Raw genomic sequence first — 22,885 nt, forward strand, 5'->3', positions numbered from 1 at the left:
AATGGCTGAACCTGGTTTTCGACACCTACAATATATACACAATATATATGATATATACACAGTATATATAGTATATAAATATATACCATAGTTCAGTCAAATCTTAAAGTCCTTTACAAATAAATATGCACTGTCTAGTTCTCCATAAATTAAAACTTGGATGTTATTAGTAAAATGAAGTGCTTTATATAATTTTCTTCTGAGTTTAGGTTGCACTAAGATTACTCTTCTGTTTTACTCATTCTTCAGCTTTTGAGAAAACTTCTCTATGAGAATCTTTCCCTGGAGAATGAATTTCTCCTTATTGTCTTCAAATCAGTGTTTATAACATAGCACCTACTATACTTACAGAGGGTGGTGTTTAAAAGTTAAATTCTAGAACTTTGATGTAAAGTCATTTTAAGACATAACCTATACTCAAATAATATTAATAGGAAATATTTTGACCATTAGTTTATATAAGACAATAACTTCATTTTGGTTATTTTGGGGGGGATATCATAACAGATAGTGCTGAGAGCTTACTCCTGACTGTATGCTCAGAAATTACTTCTTTTGTTTGTTTGTTTTGTTTTGGGGGGTCACACCCAGCAACGCTCAGGGTTAACTCCTGACTCTATGCTCAGTAATTACTCCTGGGGACCATATAGGATACCAGTAATTGAACCCAGGTCTGTCCTGGGTTGGTCACATGCAAGGCAAATACCCTACCACTGTGCTATCTCTCCAAACCTAGGAATTACTTCTGATGGGGGGGAATTACTTCTGATAAAACACAGATCTGTGGCTTGCAAGGGAATCATTCTACTAGCTGAACTATCACTCTAGCCCATTATTTTATTTTGTAATAAAATAAAATATGTTTGAATTTGCTATCACATTTAATAAACCCATGTAAATATTATATAGGTTAATTTAAAGCTGATTGCTACTCAATATATGTGAAAGGTGTTAATTCTTTTAAGTAATCCACCAAGTCCGATGAAATTTAAATTAAACTCTATACTGAAATTGTGACAAATATGCTAAGACCAGACTATTACAAATATCAAGAACTTAAGATGTCTTAAAGAAAGTATATAGTTTGGTATATAATTCTATTTTCACTAGATTTAAAATGATAAAATATGTCTAATGATAAAATGTATGTTTACTTCAATCATCATCAATGCAATCAGAACAATAACATCACAATACATTTTGGCTAACTGATTAACTTCGCAAAGCAACTTTGTGGAGCAAATACAGAATTGAAGGGAATAAAAATTAAGGGAAGTATTTGAGATCTATTCTCAGCAAATTTGTTGTACAAATATTTTCTCCACAAAACACAATGATAATAATGGGCTTTTCAAATAGAAAAAATGCTCAGTTTTGCACTGTATGCATTTAATTTGAATCCTTGGTATCATATAAACCATTACTTATTTCTTAAATAAACACCTTAAACTTTTACCTTCAATGTAATTCTTTGCAAATTCAAGGCTAGACTCAGATAAAAAAAAACACTATTCAGTATTTCTTGAAATGTATAAGATTATGGCATGAGCAAGTATAAATTGATCTTCAATAACTTCATTGAATCTATATTGATATAAATATTTCTGTGCATACATACATACACATATATGTATTCTTTTCAGTGTGGATATTCATGCTTAAATTGTGCATTTATAGAGCTTTTATAGTGATGCCTACTGTTGCTTTATCTTTTTGACTGACAATGATGGGATTTCAGTCATGCTCAGCCTTTCCGACAGAGCCAGTGATGGGATTTTTTGAAATCTTATTACTGGTTGCACTGCCCTGATCTCAGATGGAACTTTCAATCAAAAAGGCAATCAGAAGGTTATACATTTGTGAGTTTCCCTGCAAAGTCTCTGATCGCATAATACAACTTGTTGGAAGGGCCTCCTTGTCTCCAGTCCTTATGTGGCTATAAAGAGTAATTGGCTACTTAGCTCACAGCACTCGTTTTTCCTTTTCCCTAATATAGCAGTCAAGAATTCTGTTGAGGCTCAGTGTGGAATCTGGCTGTTCCTAGGAAATTTCCCCATTTCATGCAGTCTTGTCGAACTTTAAGCATCTGATTAATCTAACTCTACCAAAGACATTGGAGCCACTTTCTAAACATTCTTATTTTACTAATAATGACAATGAATCTAAGTTTTAGTTTATATATAAAATAGGGCTCTTAAAAGATTATTGTAAGGAATAATTTTTTTATGATTCCAAGGAAGTGTTTTTTAGCTTTTTCCCCAACCATGTTAACTTTCTGTGCCCCTCTTCTTATTGATTGTCCTTCTAGTCTCATGCCTTGGACCCTCATTTATTTTATTTTCATCTTAAGCTTCCTTAGAATATCTTTGGGATACCTAGGAAAACGTAAGGCTTTCAGTTGAGAAATACTGTTCTAAATATGCAATATAGAAATTTAATAAACAGGTTATTTTTGTAACCTGGTAAATAGTGGATAGTGTTGAGACTGAATTGCTTCTATGTGTTATGTTACCACCCAGAGACATATCAGTCTGTGTGTGTTTGTTTAGATCATTTTTTAAATTCAGGAAACTCTGAAAGTAGAGTTTATCTCTAGTATGAACATGTGATTGTTTATTTCATTCCAAATAGCAAAACTTGAAATAAATTCTGAAGCAAAATTGCCAGTTTGATTATGGCAAAGAAAGTCAGCTAAAGATTCACACTTTCACACTTTCTGAGCAATGGAATTTTGAGGTAATATTTGGCACCTGGTTTACTAAAATAAAAAATTTTATACCCATAAAACCATCCCATGAAAGATTTTCTCATTGACTGACAAAGTTGGAGAATATGTATTTTGTGTAGCTGAAAAGCAATTGTAATATTTCTATTAGATATGTTTATGTGGCAGTGATCCATGGTGATTGATACAAATTTACAATATAAATAATTCTAATATATTAGGTAAGAAAAAATGTAGTAGCATCTCAATGTGGTCTATAAGGTAGAAGAGAGTGGCTATATAACAGCCACTAATTACTTCCTTTACAATCCTGATCGGCCACATACAAGGCAAGCTTCCTACCCATTGTACTATACCTCTAACCTTGGTCCTGGTATGCTTTAAAGTCACTTTGGGCTATCAGTTTGACCCTAAGAAAAAGTGTTTAACAACCATTTTTGTATGCATAAAAGGTATCATTCTTGAGCAACATGAATTCACTAAGGACCCAATTAAGTAACTGGATAATTATATAATATATGTATGTATGTATGTATGTATGTATATATATGTGTGTGTGTGTGTTTGTATTTAAGCATAGAATTACCATATTTTGTTTTGTCACAGTGAATGCAGCTTCTGGAAGGCAGCTTCCAAAATTCAGTCTTTTGCCTTTTCTCAGGCTATACCCACCAATGAGATGGTAAGGAAGTACCATTACATGACAAAATATCAATTGATCTTTTACTCACACCCTCTATTGGTACAAAAGTTTTGTAAAGTCTATATTGCAATCAAAGACTACTTTGCCAAATTCTGCTACCTAGTATCCCTGTTTTTGTCCATTAGAAACCTGTACCTTTATATGATGGATTTATTCTGTGTATATATTTTTAATATTTTTTCTCTTCTTTAGCATCTTCTTTCAGGGAAACACAAGTCATACATAAGGACTATTCTGCTTGTACGTGTACCCACTTTTTTTTAATGTCACTGCAATAAAGTGCTGTGTGAGCCTGGTCAAACCATTTCCCCCTCTCTATTTCCTCATCATAAAGACTTTTATAAACTAAAGAAATCCTGGGGATAAATGTAGTTGAAAAGACTAGTATCTTACAGTGGCTGGTGGCTAATATTTTTTGTCTTATCGGGGGAAAAAAAGTGATGACAACAAAGGTATTTATAAAAATATATTTCACAAAGTAGGAAACAATACAGGAGTTCTCTGAATACAATACATGGAGTAAAGAAACAATATTGCATTAAAGCAAAGTAGAAAATTAAAATGATCTGCATGTTGTACTTGAGTTTTATCATACATTTTCTATTCCTACATGGCAGGTTTGCATTACAAATTGACTATGCTCACATCTTCTAGTGCTGCTCTCCTTTGGAGTCTAAGACGTTCTGTGCATCACCATGAAAATTCGGGAGAGAAGGTGCTAAAAACTGAAGCAGTAAAATTATGTACAAATCAGTTCCTGCTCTAAAACAGTGGGGGCAACTTGAAGCATGTTTATTAGGCAGGGCATCATGTAGGTATCTAAAATTCTAGAGCTTAAATATTCACAGGAGTCAATATACTTTCAGATGTTTGTGCTTGTAGTAAAAACACCAAATACTAGGATTATGAACAAAATAGAAAACAGTCCAAAAGTTTCTCTGGGAAAATGCTGTTCCTGCCATCACCAGTCACAATAACACATGTCTACTCTAAAGAGACTATTTAGCTCCCCTTTTGATAATATTGCCTGCCATACTCATCTCATCAAAATGTACATGTATTAAACATTCAATTGTATATATATTCATATAAAAACAATCTAAAGGATTATAATGGATATAATTTAGTTTTATTTCCCATATAGCCCCTTAATCTATAGATTACCAACCTTAATAAATAAAAGCATTAATGGACATCAATAAAATATTTATTTTGAGGGTTAAACAAATAAATTCACGCGCTAGCAGTAAAACCATCTGTCTCTTATGTAGTCACTGTGTGATACAGTGAATCTTTGTGTCCTCGTGGAAGAAGATGAAATGGGGGGAGTGAGGAGAAATCCTGCTTCCAGAAAACGAGCCTGTATGAATGGGATTTCTCTCCTCCCACCACTGGGTTGGCAACCCCCCCCACCCTGGAATGGATTACGAACATGTGAATATTTTAAGGCTTGACACAATATTTAAAGATGTTATTCAGTCTCTGATGAGTGGGGCCACCGATTATGTACAATGTGCGGTCACCGTACCGTATAATCTAGGAGGCTTCCCCAAACTCCAAAAAGTCACAATGTACAGCAGACCAAGTATTGCTTTATCATTTGTGGCGGGATCCTTATTGGCGAAGGGGAAAAAAACCATTTGCATTTATAAAAATCCTTTGCAGAAGACACATATCAGCAGCAAACTCCTTGCAGGTCCATTTTTTTTTTCTAAGAAAGCACCTTTTAATTTTGATTTTTTTTTCCTCTTTTCAAACCATCTCTCTAATGATTAGCCAGGATCCCAATCTTTGTTTGTGGTAGTCAGTTATATATCAAATATCCAAAGACTTCTAGATACTCCACATACTTTAATTCACACTCCACAAGATTTATCACCTCCTAACATATACTTTTTATTTTCATTATTAATTTTTTGGTTCAACATTAAAATGTAGTTGAGTTTATAGATGATTGGTGCTAAACTTGCCTCTAAAACAAATAGCCACATTGGTTGTATCTAAGGGGAGTGACCCTAGAATATTACAGAATGCTCAGTTCCATTGATTTATTTCTCATTCACTGTCAAGTTTCTTTGTCACTTTCACCCACAGAGTAGAGTTCACCCAGTCTCTTAAAGCGGGGACCCCAGTCACTGAGGTAGTCAAAATTCTGGTCTGAGTCTGACGTGGTGGACTCCAAGGAGCTCAGGGAGCCAGCCACGGACCCTCGGCCTTCATAGCCATAAATCTGAATAGAGTCATATGGTGGGGCCGTGGGGTCATTATCTGCCTCATGGAGCCGCACATTTATAAATTCATCAACATCAACACCATTCGGAACTGGAGCGAGCCCTTGCCTTGGCATAAACTGCAAATCTGGCTTAATATCCTTACGGGGTAAAAAGCCATTAATTCCATCTGGGTTTTGTAAAGTGGCAATGTCAAAAGCCTCCGTGTCTTCCTCTCCTCCTCCTTCGTCATCATAACGAATTATGTTTTCTCTCACATCTTCATCATCTTTGATAATTAATGGCTCGTTTTTATGCCGCCGCAGAGTTACAAACAGCACCACAATAACTGCAAGAAAACCAGGAGAGAACAATTAGCCAGAACTAGCAGGTAACTTTGCAAGCAACCTGCAGTGCATGTTAAGTCACAGGGATATATTTTAAACACTGGGTGAACATATAGCTTTTAGTGACATTTACATGGAAAGAAAGCTAAATGCCTTTTTATTTCTTTTTGAAGAAAAAGAATTGAAATTTGAGTGAATACTATTCTAGATTGCTTTGCATACTAAATAGTGAGATTGTGGGCTTCAAAGAATAAGTGACATCAATTCCTAACAGAAGCTGGATTAAATGCTCTCATGAACCCTAGAGTAAATGGAGCAAAATAGAAAAAGCTCAGAACATTTTAATATTGTTTGGTCCTATGCTCTTCTTCTAGAAAGGAAAGAAAGACAACACTATAATTCTTTTCTGGAAATTTTTTTGGTCACTTATTCAAAAATTTCTAAGATCAAATAATATCAATGAAGTGATTTGTTGAGATAAATGTCAGTTCGTAAGGACATTTTCTTTCTTGTTTTTTTTTTTTTTTTTTTTTTTTAAGGCTTTATGTCTTCTCTTTGGGAAAATAGGCCAAAGATGGAGATAGGGTAAGAAAATCTTACCCAGATAGTCAGATATGTCAAAACTACCCTTATTGATGAGATATAACATGTTCCAAAATGATTCTCCATAAGTACCTGTGTGACTGTGGCCAATGTAACTGGGGAGATAGTACCTTCCATTAAAACAAACAAAAAATAACACTTTTCTATGGTATTTATACATTCTCATCACTATTTGATCCACAAATATTTTATAATTATATTTGAAAAGAAAATTTCCAGAGGGCCAAAGAAATACTACAGAGAGTAGGGTTTTTACCTCACATGAGATTGACCTAGGTTTGACCCCTGATATCCCATATGGTTTCTCAAGACTGCCCAGAGTGATTTCTGAGCACAAGCCAGGAGTAACTCCTGAATGCTGTCAGGTTGGCCCCAAAAAAAGAAAAGAGAAGAAAGAAAAAAATATTCTAGAAACTTTTATAATTCATCATATTTGGTTGAATTATATTTTCATGGCAAGAAAAAATTTTGAAGACCATAGTATTATTTTATAAAATGTTTAATTTTTTTTCAAGGGGGCCACACCTAGTGACACTCAGGGGTTACTACTAGTTATGAGCTCAGAAATCATTCCTGGCTCAGGGGCCATCTGAGACACTGGAGATCAAACCCAGGTCCATCCTGGGTCAGCAGTGTGCAAGGAAAATACCTTACCACTGTGCTATTGCTCCAGCAAAAGTAAATTATTTTTTATTTGTTTTATTGTACCCACTTTATCTCAGCAAAATTTGTGACCAATTAACCAATCATATTTGCTTTGTTTGACTCAAGCATACTCTACCTATATAGCATACTATATAAATACTAAATATATTACTATATGCTACCTATAGTCATATATTTATATAGGAGCTATAGATATGCAGTAAGGTGCTTGCCTTGTCTGGGATCAAACCCAGTTCAATTGTTAGCACCCCATCCTTTCCCCCAAGCAACTTAAGGGGTCACTTCTGAGTACAGATCCAGAGTATTCTCTGAGCAAAATTAACCCAAACTAGAAACCCTCCCCACCAAAATAAATAAATAAATAAATAAATAAATAAATAAATAAATAAATAAATAAAAGAGTATGTGGGACACAGGACAGCAAGTGGATGTATATTAGAGGATATAAATATCTTCTAAAGTAAAAGTTGCTGCTGTAAAACTAATATAAAGGCCTTTCCTGACTTCTACCACCATTCTGCTAAGTGTTTCTATTCTATGGTAATGGAATTGAAAAGGCATTTAAAACTCCTCTCTTATTGCATATTTATAGCAAACTCCCTATTCTCCTATCTTCAGAATGTTGTCAGTTTGGAGAAATACAAGGAGGTTTCTCTGACTTAAAAGAATATTGATACCTGACTATCCTTAGTTACATTCATTTATGAACCAGAAAAATGGTGACCATTAGTCTATGGAAGAAATACGTACCAAGCAGCAAAATGATGCATGCTAATATGGCAATTAAGGCGCCCATACTGAGTCCAATCGGAAGGACATAAGCTTCAACATTACAAGACTGGACAACACCATCACTGCTGCAACCACAGACCCGGATGGTCAGGGTGCTAGTGCTGCTCAGAGGCGGATTCCCACTATCACTGATTACGATAGGTAATAGATAGACTTCTTGCTTCTGGCGGTTGAATCCATTATGCTTTGCCAAAATGCTGAGAGAATTATCTGAAAAAAGTGAAAATTACAATATTTTGCATCATTTTATAATAGCTGCTCAAACAACACTTGTTTTTCTAGTTCATAAATCCTCTGCAAAAAAAAAATTGAGGCCAACTGAATGTTTTCCCCCATCACTCTTCTCTCTTTCCAACTGGAATGAACCAAAATAGCCATAGCCTAATGAATTTAATGAATGGAGCCTCGCATAGGAACTCATGCAGTTTTTACTTTGCCCTTTCAAAAACCTTTACAACAAAGGTAAAATATTAATTTCATAAAAAGTCTTCAAGTGTTCTTTCAGAAGGTACAAATTATTCCCAGCTTCTCATAAATATGTTTAAAATTTTCTCATTTATTCCCTGAATGCAAAATTTGTCCAATGGAATCACATCACATCCAAAAGGCATAGATAGCTCTGCATTAAAGGATAGAGTAAGTGGCAATATGGCATACAGAACAATGTACTTTGTTGATCAACCAGATACCTAAAAAGAATCATCATGGCCTGAAACATTTATATTAAGATAAATCAAAAAGTACAATTTACTGCCATTTGGAAGAACATTGTCATATATATTAAAATTCTGTATAAAGTGCTTACTTTGGCAGCACATATTCTAAGATTGGAATGCTACAGAGAAGATTAGCATGCCTCCCCAAAAATAAAATCTTGTAGAAAGACCTGAATATATTACATAAAAAAGAACAAAATATGGGGCCTGAGTGGTGGCACAAGTGGTAGGGCATTTGCCTTGCACCAGTTAACCTAGGATGGATTGAGGTTCGATCTCCCAGTGTCCCATATGGTCCCCCAAGCCAGGAGCAATTTCTGAGTGCATAGCCAGGAGTAACCCCTGAGCATCACTGGGTGTGACCCAAAAACCAAAAAAAAATTACATTTATAAAATAATTTTATTGCACAAACATAGCTCTAATTAGGATCATAATGTATACACATATATATCATATTTTAACATTATTGGGATAATAAAATTACAAAAGTTACAAAATGGAGATAATAATTCTCATACTGATATTCTAGCCAAAAGCAAATCAACATATTTTAAGTAATATAATAGTATTTTCTTGAAAAATTATATTTGAGAATTTTCTTAAATTTTGGAAAGTATTTTATAGAACACAGAAAAATTGGTTACCTCATTATTGCTTATTAAAGAATGAATTCCAAACCATTATTATATAATTTCTGTTCATCAGTGTTCTATGGTTACCAGAATACTCAAGCTCCATGAAATTATTTTCCACTCAAATGATTTTCAATTAGTTTGTTAAATCTTCCAAATCTATATTGATAAAAAGGAAACTAGGAGGCATCTCATTACCTAACTTGCAGCTCTACTACAAAGCAGTAGTGATCAAAACAGCACGGTATTAGAACAAAGACTTTCAGACCAATGGGTCAGAATAGAATACCCAGTAACAACCCCCCAGTATATGGTCAATTAATCTTTGACAAATGAGCCAAGAACTTGAAATGGAATAAAGAAAATGTATTCAACAAATGGTGTTAGAACAATTGGATAACCATATGTAAGAAACTAAAGATTGATCTATATTTGACAAATTACACAAAATTCAATTAAAGTTTATTTAATGACTTTAATTAAAGATTACACCTGAATCCATAAAGTTCATTGAGGAAAACAGGCAGAATACTCCAAGACTTAGACCTCAAAGAAGTCTTTGATGATAGGATGCCAATGACAAGGACTATAAAATCAAAACTGAATAAATTAGACTACATTAAACTTAAAATTTTTTGTATGGAAAAAAAATTAACATGGGCTAAATCCAGAAGACAGCTGAGAAAGTTTTCACACTGAACATATCAGATAAAGGTTTAATATCTAGGATATACAAAGAATTCACTAAGGTTAACTCCACAAAATCTAAAATTTCATCAGAAATGGGGAGAGGAAATGAACAACCATTTCTCTGAGGAAGACCAACAGATGGCCATCAGACACATGAAAAAATGCTCATCATCATGATGGAAATTCAAATAAGGACAACAGTGAGATATTACCTTACAACACTGAGGATGGCACATATCAAAAATAATGGGAACAATCAGTATTGGCAGGGCTGTAATGATAAAGGAACTTTCAACCACTGCTGGTGGGAATGCTACCGGGTCCAACCTCTATACAAATGGTTTGGAGGGCTCTAAGTAAACTCAAATTTGATCTGCTATATGACAAAGCAATCCTACATTTGGACATCTATCTCCAGGAGAGAAAAAATGTCATCCAAAAGGATGTATGCACACCACTATTTATTGCAGCACTCAATACAATAGCTAAGACTTGGAATCAACCTAGATGTTCAACAACAGATGAGACGATCACAAAGATGTGCAACCATGCAATTTGCTGCAACATGGATGGAACTGAAATATATTTTGTTAAACAAGTAAGCCAGAAGAAGGATACAGAAATGATGCTATTTATATGTGGTATTTAGAAAAACTGCAGGAAGAAATGTAATATTAAATGGGTGTTGTCTCAAACACCCTTTGCCATACAGGCTATAACAAGAAAAAGGAAAAATATTGAGTGGAAGAAGAATAAAAACAAATATAAAATGATGATGTCCAGGTTCCAAGTGATCTCACATGCACTGGTGATGTTTAAAAAAAAGCACATAACTCGGGACCAGAGTGGTAGTGCAGTGATAGGGCATTTGCCTTGCATGTGGCTGACCTAGGAGGGACCACAGTTTGATCCCCTGGCATACCATATGGTCCCCAAGCCAGGAGCTATTTCTGAGCACATAGCCAGGAGTAACTCCTGAGCAGCACAGAATGTGGCCCAAAAACCAAAAAAAAAAAAAAAAAAAAAAAAGGACAGAACTAAATGCCCAATTCAAATGCAATAACAATGGAATCAAGAGACCCCAATCTAAACTAAAAATGGGTTGTTGACACTGGTGGTGGGATTGACCCTGATTCATTGTATGTCTGAAACACAACTATAAAAAAATTTGTAAATCACAATGATTTCAATTTTAAAAATCTTCTATAGTATAGTTATATATTTGTATTTTTTCATTTTTAAAAATGATGATCATTGACATATTGGTTGTATAAATTTTTTCTTTGTATAACACATAAGTCTGCCAAAAATGTCTTACTAGTAAGCACTCAGTTGAATTAATAATTGAACTAAAAATTGTGCCTTATTACTAATTTGAGGAATAGAGTTTATATATTTATATATTTATTTGCTAATTTTTTGTGGAGTTTTTGGGTGGAATCACATTGGAGTATGACTTCAAGGCTTACTATTAGTTCTGCACTGAGTAATACTTCCTGGCAAGCTCTAGTATGATATGGGGTGCCAGGGATATATCCAGATTGGTCAAGTGCCCTACCCACTGGCCCAATTCTCTCTTGGTGTCTTTTCAAGAAAGAACTTGTTCCAATTACAGAGAAAAGAAATTCCCCAGCTGTGGCCTCATCCCCCCATTCTTCCCAGGTAACTTGATCTTACCAGCAAGACCCCGCCCATTCCTGGGAGGAGTCTTGGAAAGGTTTGATAAGGCTTTGACCAGAGAGGATTAGGCCCTTTTTGGTCTTTTGCCAGGATGGGGGTTGGAGATGACAAGAATGAAAGAAGTGAGATGCAGGGCTAGCTAAGAATGGCATGCGTAAATGGTTAGCAGCCACATCTGATGGCCAGGGCAACAAAGATGTTATCTCTCTGGAAGCCTGTTTGTGAGTGAATTCAATACCCGTCGCTTTCCTGGACCCAGACCCTCTGGTTAATGGGGGATGGAGCTACGTAGCCATGGCCAGGGCCTAAGAACAAAGGCCTCCATCCACCGTCCAAGCCCATCCTAAGGGCTGTTTTCCTACATCCAGCTATTCAGAGATGAAAAGAATTTCATCCCTCTTATCCCTCTCCCTGATATTTTAAAAAGTAATATTTTTATTTAAAAATAACATGATTTTTACAGTTACTGATCAATGAGTTTTAGGTGTATAATATTTCAACATCAACGTCAATCCCACCAGCAATGTCAACAATTCTCATCATCAGTGTTCCCATACTTCATCATTTCCAACCTTGACAGCCACATTATAAAGTTCAATAGTTGCACCTTGGATCTCACGTTTTCACTGTAGTTGAGCTTGTGATCTGTATTTATATCACTCTTCAACATCACAATAACACCAAAATAACCAAAACCTTGACCATCTGTTCCTACACTACTTTTTGTTTTTAGCTTCCTACTCACCTTGATTTCTATCCTCCTCTGTTCTTGTGATCAAGAGTAATCTAGAAATACCCCTTTACTTCTGTTATTAAGAGCTAAGAAGGGCAGACATAGGATTCCTACATAAGAACCCTGTAACAAGGGTTCTCAGAATAGGAATAGATGTTTTTTTGGAGCTAGGTGGGAATATTATAAATAGTTCAGTAAAATTTATTTTCATGACCTAGAAAGAAATGCCACTAAGCTAAAAGCTGGAGAACATTATCTCAAAACAGATATAAAATATATATCTGTGTTATATTATCGAAAACTATGTGACAAGTAGGAGTACAGTTAATTAGTACAAGGAACATTTCTGGATGATTTCATATACCATAGCTCAAAACAAAAAATGAGAATTATTCTTCAATATGCAATTAATAAAATTACAATGAGACTATTGTCTCTTTGTGGTTGACATTATTTATATGAAAAATATCTTTACATATTCTCTGTAAAACAATCTATAATGATAATTTAGAAACTGCAGTACTACTATTACTCATTACAGAACAAAACTATCTCCTTGATTACTTTGTAAAACATTGTCAGATCTATGAGTCTAATGCTAGAGTCACAATCATATTTTTGTACTACTCCTGGCATCTGCAAATACTGATTTCATCTAAATAAAGATACTATTTGAGGTTCATTTTTGCTAAAATATCCTGATAGTTCCAGGCAAACTAGAACTAGTTTTCATATTTTCATTTATTTTTACCACTTTTGATTAAGGCTTGTATAAATTAATAATTTCATTGAGTCCTTTCATAAGGCCAAACATTTTACATAGAAGAAAAACTAGATATAGCAGTGTAACACAATGTACATTTTCTAAGTTTCTTCTACAAAAGCATGGTTTGCTTTTTTATTAAAAGATGGCAACATTTTCTGTTATAGATATTTTAATTTTAATATTTGTAATGATGCCTTTTTATTTTATTTTAATTTCAATATAGCCAATTTTATTTCCTGTATGTTTCAACCTTATATTAAAATTATTATTTATATAAAATTACTTTTCATATTACCACCCACATTTATACAATTATATACAACTGATTATTTTGTGTACTGTTTATTGATTTTCCTAAGGTTAATCATAGAATAACTTATCTCTTGCCCACTGCTCTTAAATGTTTAATCTCACAAATCAAAATTTTGTGCATGTCCATCCTTTTCAAGGCTCTTGATTATATTCCAGTGTGATTTTTTTCTTATTGTAAATCATAGTCATGCTTTAAATATATGGATACACTATATAAAACTTGGTATTTTGATAGCTTATAATCCCCTATTCTTTTTAATGAGTATTTTGATTGTAATTTTTTCATTGCTAATCCTGAGCTGTGGCACTAGATTGTCAGATTATATAGATTATATAATATATAGATTATATTCACGATACTTCTTACAAGAACCTTATAAAATTATGTTAAAATATAACCATTATTTAAAGATGATATAATTTTTCTTTTTTATATCCAGATCCTTTATTTTTATTTTATACCATTTATTTTCTCAAATACATTTCAATACTATGCTATTTTAGCTACACAAAATTTTTATCTTTCCTTAGATTTTTTATTGATACTAGATATATTCTGTTGCTTAAGTAAACAGGATATTTAAAAATTGTATATTTTGACTGGAGAGATAGTATGGTAGTTAAGCCACTTGCCTTGATTGCAGCCAACTAAGATTCAGCAACCCATATGATAATTCCTGAGCACAGAATGAGTTATGAGATATGAGCACTGCTGGATGTGGCCCCAAATCAAATAAATAAAAAAAATTATTTTCATTTAATGATTGTTGTAACATGCAATTATTTAAAACTTTTATTAAAACTGAAATTAGATTCCAGTAATTTTTTCAAAATTTTCCATTAACTCATAAAAATAAATCTCCTTGCAACAGTATGAGGAGTTCCACAGAATAGATTTCCGGTAATAAACAGCTAGAGAAACATTTATTTATTTAAGAAAACTGAATGAGTATCTTTGGGAAGAATGGGGAGACCAGTGTGTCAGTCAGAATCCTCTCAGCTCTGGGAGATGGGAACTCCACTCCATTCCAAACTCTCTCAATCAGGAAGACAGGATTCCATCATCACCTCCCCCACCTCTGTCATCTCTCTCTCTTTCTCTCATTTCTCTCTCTCTTTACTTTCTTTACTTTTTTTCTCTCTCTCCCCCTTTCCTAAAGTTGTTTACCTCATGCAATAGGGTCTTTCTCTTAATGTGCCCAGCTCACAGGGAATACAGGGTCTCTATAGTCCTTGCCTTGATAGAAGTGATTACACACTGAGGATCCAAGCCAAAAATGACTAGGAGCAACTCAGCTTTGGAAGCAGAGAAATAAACCCTACTCAGCATATTATTTTAAGGACAATGAGCCTAAGTTTTGCCCTAGAGGAAGAAGCAGAGTGCCTGAGAAAGAGATGGTAGGGAAGAATCTGTCTGCATCAGAACAAATAAAAACAGTGAACTAGAGGTATGGTCTTTGATATAAGGCCATAAAAATAGCTGAATAGGTAGGAGGGCCTGGTTTTCATGCAGAAGTTTAGATTAAATCTCTTTCACTGTATCCTATGATGGAACCCCAAACAAGGCCATAAAAATAGCTGAATAGGTAGGAGGGCCTGGTTTTCATGCAGAAGTTTAGATTAAATCTCTTTCACTGTATCCTATGATGGAACCCCAAACATAGAACATGGAGTGGTCCCTGGATTTCCCTCAAAATGGAAGAAGAGTTAAACTACAAAAAGAAGCACTAAGTACATAAAAGGGAAAAAGGAAAGGTTCCAACAATTGACATGGGGAAAACAGGATATATTCATATAAAACAACAACAACAACAAACTAAACACAATCTGAAACTTTTTTTTTTTTTTTTTTTGCCATACCCGGTGACGTTCAAGGATTACTCCTGGCTATGCGCTCAGAACTCGCTCCTGGCTTGGGGACCATATGGGACACGGGGGATCGAACCAAGGTCTGTCCTGGGTCAGCCGCATGCAAGGCATATGCCCAACACTGTACTATCGCTCTGATCCCAAAACTAGAACTGTATTTTATGGAACACCACAAAAGTTAACTCAAAGTGCATTAATAGGCCAGAAGCCATATAGTACATTGAAGAAAACATAGGCAAAACCCTTGAGCAAATTATCTCAATGAAATCTTCTAGGATCTGACTTCAGAAGCAAATACAACAAAAAATAAACAAATGGAACTACATTGAATTAAACAGATTGTGCATGACAGAAGAAACTCAAGCTAAACTAAGGACATCTCTCACAGGAGAAAATATTTGTATATAGTAATCAGACAAAAGGGCTAATTCCAAAATCTACAAAGCACTCACAATTGAATAACCCCATCCAATAATGGAAAGAAGAGATGAACAGACATTTCCTCAAATAAGATATACAGCTAGCTAGTAAGCATATGAAAAAAGTGTTCATCATAGTTTGTAATAAAGAATGAATCAAAAAATAAGATCTTATTTCATACTAGTGAAAATGGCATAAAGCAAAAAGATTTGAAACAACCAGCATTGGCAGGGATGCTGTACCACAGGAACATTCATTCACTGTTGGTGAAATGTTGTCTGTTCAACCACTATGGAAAACAACATGGAAATTTTCACAAACCTAAAAATATATCTTCCATATGAACCAGCAATTTCAATTGTCAGCATCTATCACAAAACCCAAAAACATACATTCAAAAGGATAAATGCGCACCCATGTTCACTACAGTGCATGTTGTGAATAGAAATGACAAATGTATATAATGTTTACACAAATATACATACTGGACAACCCAACTAAGGATGAGTGAATGCTCATTCCAATATAAATAATGGAATGCTAAGAAGCTATAAGAAAAGATGAAATCATTTAGTTTCCTGCAACACAGCTATAATTGGAGGGCATCATGTTAAGTGAAATAAATCGGTGAAGGACTCATACATGATGATCTCACTCATCTGTGAAATATATAAAGTGATGAAATAAGAACAGAGGCAGTATACAACAATGTTACACCCTTTACACTGAAAGCATAATTTTCTACCAAACAGGTTGAGGGGAGAGAAAGGAATGAACAGGATAGCAGACATATAAGATGCCAGGTTATAATAAGGTTGCATATCAATACCATAAATTGTAATATGATTGTCTCTTCCTAAATTATGATAAATTAAATAAAATTGTTAACAGATTCTAATATTATTAGAGTATAAGAAAGAGCATTGTTGAAAACAGTATAAAATCTACCCACCCTTGGTACTAAGGAGTGGTCAAAGGAAGAAATGGTCAAAGAGAGCCTCTCCTCAACCATCACACATATGTCTGTGGGCAGTACTGTAGGTTGGGGTTCCCTGAGAGGGAATATCAGAGTCTAAACATTGAAGAGGAGAAAAAAAAACTTCACTAAAATAATCCCACTAGTCAAATAAACAAGCCAATAGCAATAAGAAGCTGGGAGCAGTACACTATCTCTACCAAGATCTATTATAACATAACCTAAAATGCAGCTTCCTAGAGAAAATGCCAAGATAGGTGCTGGAGCAATAGGGCAACAATAGGGCATATGGCTGACCCAGGACAGAACTCGGTTCCAATCCAGGTGTCCCATATATTCCCTCAAGCCAGAAGCGATTTCTGAGCGCATAGCCAGGATTATCCTCTGAGGGTCACCGAGTGTGGCCTGAAAACAAAAAACAAAAAAAGCCAAGATAGTCAAAGAAATTGAAAAAAATTGGCCCATAAATGATATAATTAATTAATTAATTAAAATAGGTCCATAAAAAGTAGCTCTGACTGTGAGGGTAATCATAAAAGATAAAACAAATATTTTCCCATGTCCACTTCAATTATGTTCAATGTACTAAGATAAATCATGGTTAAAAATGAAGAAAAAAGTATGATAGTACCATATTAAACCAAATACAAAATTTCATTAGAGAGAAATCATTTTCAAATGCAACAGAAAGTCAGGATTTGAAAGGTACAGACATAATAAATAAAAATAGAGGTTATGGGGCCAGATCGGTGGAGCAGAGGTAGGGTGTTTGCCTTGCACATGGCAGACCTAGGATGGACCACATGTTTTGATCCCTGGCTTCCCTTATGGTCCCAAGAGCCAAGAGCAATTTCTGATCCCAGAGCCCCAGAGTCAGTAGTAACCCCTGAGCTTCATTGTGTGTGATGAGAAAACAAAAAAACAAAACAAACAAATTAGAGGTTACAAGCTGTTGATTTAAATTGGCAAAGCAAAGCATTACAGAATTTGAAGATCAATTAAAAACAGGCAAGCTAGATAACAGAGGAAAAAAGAATGAAAGAAGTTAACAGATCTTTATAAATATGTAGAATACTATTATGTGCACCAACCAATTATTCCAATGGGCATGCCTTTAAAGAGAGACTCTAAAAGAAACTATATAAACTGAGAGCAAAGAAGCTCAATTGTTAATGCAATACATATTAAAAGCAGAGAATGCTGACAATTATGTAGTTATAAAAGATAAACCTTATTTTCCCTTTCTGACATTTTTAAATGATAAAAAAGCATTATGTGTATAATGCATTATTTAGCATATTACTATTTGAGAAATTTTAAAAACTCAATAGCTCAATATTCCAACATTGCATTTTCTATTGAAATAAATAGGTAGATATAAAGCAGGAAATCAAAGACAAAAACATATCTAGATTATATTAAATTAACTATATCAAACAATGATCTCTATCTTTACATAGAGAACAACTAAAAATAGCATAATATTTTTTAATGTGTACCTGGACAATTTGGTAGTGCAGAGCAGCAGCTATAACATAAAATAAACTTTATTTAATTTTTGTTTTCTTGTTTGCTTTGTTTTGGGGTCACACTCAGCTGTGCTCAGGGATTTCTTCTGGATCTCTGTTAGGGGAACACGTCTGGTGGGGTTGAGGAGAACATACGGGGTATAGAGGATTGAATCTGGGTTGTCCTCATGTACATCAAGCACTCTACCCACTGTACTATTTCTCCAAATCTTCATTTAGTTAAAATAAAGAAATCATACAAAAATATATTCTTTCACTTTATATATGAAATGAGAAATCACCTTATAAATTAAGTGAAATTAGGAAAAATTAGGTAAATCCACAATTATTTTGAAATTTAAGCATTTTGTTTTAATAGTAAACACTGGATCCAAGAAGAAACTAAAGAAATTTGAAGATACCAAATGACTTGGGTTAACTGGGCTTAGAGATAAACTTATAGTTTTAATTATTAACATAAAATAAGCTGCTACACAAAGAATAGCAAAATAAGCCTAAGGCATTCAGAAGGCAGGAAATTTCTATTTTATTTTACTTCGTGTATGAAGTCTCTATTTCTCATAGTGCAAGAATAATAAGGGCATGCGATGTCATGGAATAAACTTAATTCTTTATACCTGTAAGCAGTGCTCTGCTACTTGAGATATAGCCCCAATGCCCAGAAGAAATGTTCAGTATTAGTAAACAAGTTAATAAAATAAAGAATAGAAACCCATATCTGATCATGTTCAGTTACTTTTATAAAGCCACCTATTCTTTGAAAATAATAGATCTTTTTCATTTTCTTCCAAGGATTATTCCTTCAAGTTATTACAAATTTTTCATATCTCGCAGACCCATGCTAACTAGAATCTGTAATGTAATTTTGAGTATAAAAATTGATGGTTGTCACCTGCATTGGTTTCAACAATAAAAAGAATGATTATTGAACTGGAGAAAATAGTCTAGTAGGTTAAGTTACAGGGGTTGCATCCAGGAGCCTGAAGTAAAACCTTGGCTCTGTATGGTTCTCCATAACCCAGGAAATAACCTGAAAGCACAGAGCCAGGAATAGACCCTAGGCACTCTCAGGTATGACCAAGAAAAGAGATGATAGATGATTCTTCTTATTAGAAGACATTTTGGGTTAAATAATTTTTAAAGATATTCACTCACAATTTTTCTCTCCAAATTTTAATTTTTTTTATTTTCGATGCTGCAAAGGAGAAAAAAGCAGTCATATAAGAGATATTATTGGTCTATTTGCATCTTCTAATTCAGTTTCACATTGTATTACTGCCTTAATTTAAAACGTTCTCTTTAGTTAGTTGTATTTTTGTACATTTCTATATGTATCATCCTGTCTCTGCTGCTTAATCATTCTTATCCTACAGCTCCTACTCATATTACATTTATTATTTCTTTATTATTGTTGAGCCTAGTAAACCGAAAAGCATATCGTAATAGTGATTTGTTAGAGAAAGAAACAGTTCTGGGGCCCAAGCCATAGTACAGTGGTAGAACATTTGCCTTGTATGCTGCCAACCTTGGTTTGTTCCCTGGCATCCCATATAATTTTTTTGAGCCTGACAGGAATAATCCTTTAGTGCTAAACCAAGAGTAACCCCACCTATTACCAAGTGTGGCCTAATGAACAACTCTTGCCCAAAACTGGATTTCATAGCTAGAAAATATCGAATAAAATCTATTGTAAAGGCATAAACATGCACCTCTTGTAAAATTTGGGGAGGGGCCACAGTGATAGCACAGTGGTAGAGTGTTGGCCTTGCATGTGGATGACCCTGAATAGACCGGGATTTGATACCCAGTATCCCATATAGTCCTCCTATCCTGCCAGGAATGATTTTTGAGTGCAGAGCCACCGGGTGTGGCACTCCTGAAAAAGTGGGGATATCCACTTAAACAATAGTTTGGCAAAGGAGAGAGAATATTTTAGGCTAGAGAGGAAATGCAAGATGTAAGGCACGTGACTTGCAAATAGTTGACCTGGGTTTTATCTCCAGAACACAGGAATGATTCTCTGAGCACAGAGTATATCATGAAAACCACGGAGTGCATCCCTCCCTCAATAAAAAAAATAAGATAAAGGATATTTTGTTAACTCTATGTAGGAGGAGGTTGAGCAAAAAAGCAATTGACGTTTTTTAGAATAAGCTATTCTCCAGCTGGATGGGCTAATTTTCAGTTACAGTCCCTTCAGGGCAATTTGTTAAATAGATATAGAAATGTGTAAAACTTTATCACCTGGTGCTCTGATTTTGTAAACAAGTAAAATATTTAAATATTTGTCTTCCTTATCACATTTTTCAGTTTGACGTTCTCTTGTCTTCTCATCCTCCCAGAATGTTTTACTTAAGAGCATTATACCAAGGAGAATAAAGTAATACTATACATATTTTTTAAATAATATCTTTATTTAAGCACCATGATTACAAACATAATTGCAGTTGGGTTTTAGTCATAAAAAGAACACCCCTTCCCCAGTGCTACATTCCCACCACCAATGCTCCCCATCACCCTCCTCCCCATCCCCTGCCTATATTCGAGTCAGGCTTTCTATTTCTCTCACTCATTAACATTATCATGATAGATGTTAGTGTAGTTATTTCTTAGTTCATAATCACCATCCACTAGTTTTGTTAATAAATGTTAAAGACAAACCTTTTTATTATTCATTAGATGGGGTGGAACAACACTCAGCAGGAGTGATCCTTAGTGTTACTTGGGGGACTATATGTGGTATATGGAGTCAACTATATACAAGTCAAGTGCCTTACCTCTGTATTTTTTCTCCAGTTCTGAAATAAAAATCTTGATGGAGAGATATAATGAACTAGTAGCACCAGGCATACATCAAATAACAGTGTTTCTTAAAATACCATATTTTCCGGTGTATAAGACGACTTTTGAAACAAAAAAAGTCAACCGAAAATCAGGGGTCGTCTTATACGCCAAGTATATCCCAAAAAATGTTTCAATATGCTGCTAAACAAAATTGTCTGAATATTGCCACAAAACGAATTTTCCAATTCGATCCTGCACCAATCACTGCAAGGCTGCTCGGACTGCCTCTCTAACTCAGCCAATCCAAGCAGGCTTTTTATTCATGCAAATTAGACAATGTTCTGGACCTGAATCAACACTGTAAGAAGCCTGCTCAGATTGGCCAGAGTCAGAGAGGAAGTCTATTACAGTATAACCTTTGAACCTTTGCTTGTTGTGACTGACTCACTGTGGTACATACAGTTGCATCACAGGAACGTTCTGTCTGATACAGCGAATATAGGCCTAAACCTATGTTTTAACTGCAAAATTAGGGGGTCGTCTTATACACCAGAAAATACGGTAGCTGATATACTTGGATTACTTGTTTTTGGCTAAGAAATACAAGATGTAGTTATAGTAAAATGCATATTGTAGTAAAAAAACAAGGACTATATAATAGGTGCATAGACTTACATAGAATGTATGGACTTGCTCAGTTTAAACTCTAAGATATTTTATCTGACATTTCTTTTAGATTCTGACTACAAGTTAATTCTAAATATAGTATTTTTTTTAGCATCTTTTGTTTTTCATTTTGTTCTTCAAGAGCACATGTGAAACCCAACTATGAACATGTTTGTAACCATGGTACTTAAATAAAGAAGTTATTATTAATGAAAAAAAAGAACACGTGAGAGCAATTATTTTACATTTACAAAAACAATAAAATGAAATATAACATATAGAATTTTTATCACATAATCTTGACATTTTAGAGAGAAATAGATATCATTTATTAAATTCAATCTTATCCTAACTTGAAGCCCCTTGAGGGAGACAGATGTCATTCAGGACTATATCCTCAGTCTTGGCACCGAGCTTGGCATGGAACAAAGATGATTATAAAAATATTGGTCATAATTTAAACACTCATTTTATAGAGTTTTTTGTTTTTAAGGATATGAAGAAATCCTTCAGTAGCTTGTTAAAGTAAATTGAAAATTTCTAAAGTCAAAAATATAGTAGAGCAGAAAAGACAATTGCCTAGTAGGTTTGATTCTTGATACTGCACATGACGCTCTGAAACTATTAGGACTGACCCATGAGCACAGTGCCAAGAGTAAGCCCTGAGCACAGCCAGATGTGGCCAAAAAATAAAGCAAACAAAAAGTTAATTATTTTTAACCATGTGATTTGACTGGTCTGGTCTCTGCTCAGATTTCCAATGTCATCTCCATTTTATGTCCTTATTCAATGATCTAGGCATCCTGTCCTTTTTCTGACTTGAGGATTTGAATTCTCTCTTGGGATTTCATAATTGCTCTTTCTTCCACTGGATAATTACTCTCCCTTCGTTAGTACTAATTTGCATTGTTAATATTTAGGCATTCTTTATGTATGTACTTAAATGTCATTTCTCTGTTGATAATTTCCTTCATGAGTTGCTCCAATCTCAGCAGATGAATTAGTTATGTCATCTAATAAAAACCTTTGTATTTTTATCAGAGTACTTATTATAAACAGATGATA

General features: G+C 34.3%; 1 protein-coding gene and 1 non-coding gene across 2 annotated transcripts in view; one reads left to right on the plus strand and one right to left on the minus strand.

Moving 5' to 3' along the window:
- Positions 1-3,881: 3,881 nt before the first annotated feature.
- Positions 3,882-22,885, minus strand: part of CDH8 (cadherin 8) — a 462,580-nt gene continuing 443,576 nt past the window's right edge. The window contains exons 11-12 of the mRNA XM_049786831.1: positions 8,005-8,256; positions 3,882-5,987 (exon numbers count right to left, since the gene is read on the minus strand). Of these exons, the coding sequence (XP_049642788.1) occupies positions 5,494-5,987; positions 8,005-8,256 (746 nt within the window). The 3' untranslated portion in view covers positions 3,882-5,493. The remainder of the gene's footprint in view (positions 5,988-8,004; positions 8,257-22,885) is intronic.
- On the plus strand, positions 8,844-8,947 carry LOC126029278 (U6 spliceosomal RNA). Its single transcript, XR_007502906.1, has one exon. It is a non-coding gene; the product is annotated as a U6 spliceosomal RNA (small nuclear RNA).

This window comes from Suncus etruscus, chromosome 14, assembly GCF_024139225.1.
Source record: "Suncus etruscus isolate mSunEtr1 chromosome 14, mSunEtr1.pri.cur, whole genome shotgun sequence".
NCBI lineage: Eukaryota > Metazoa > Chordata > Mammalia > Eulipotyphla > Soricidae > Suncus > Suncus etruscus.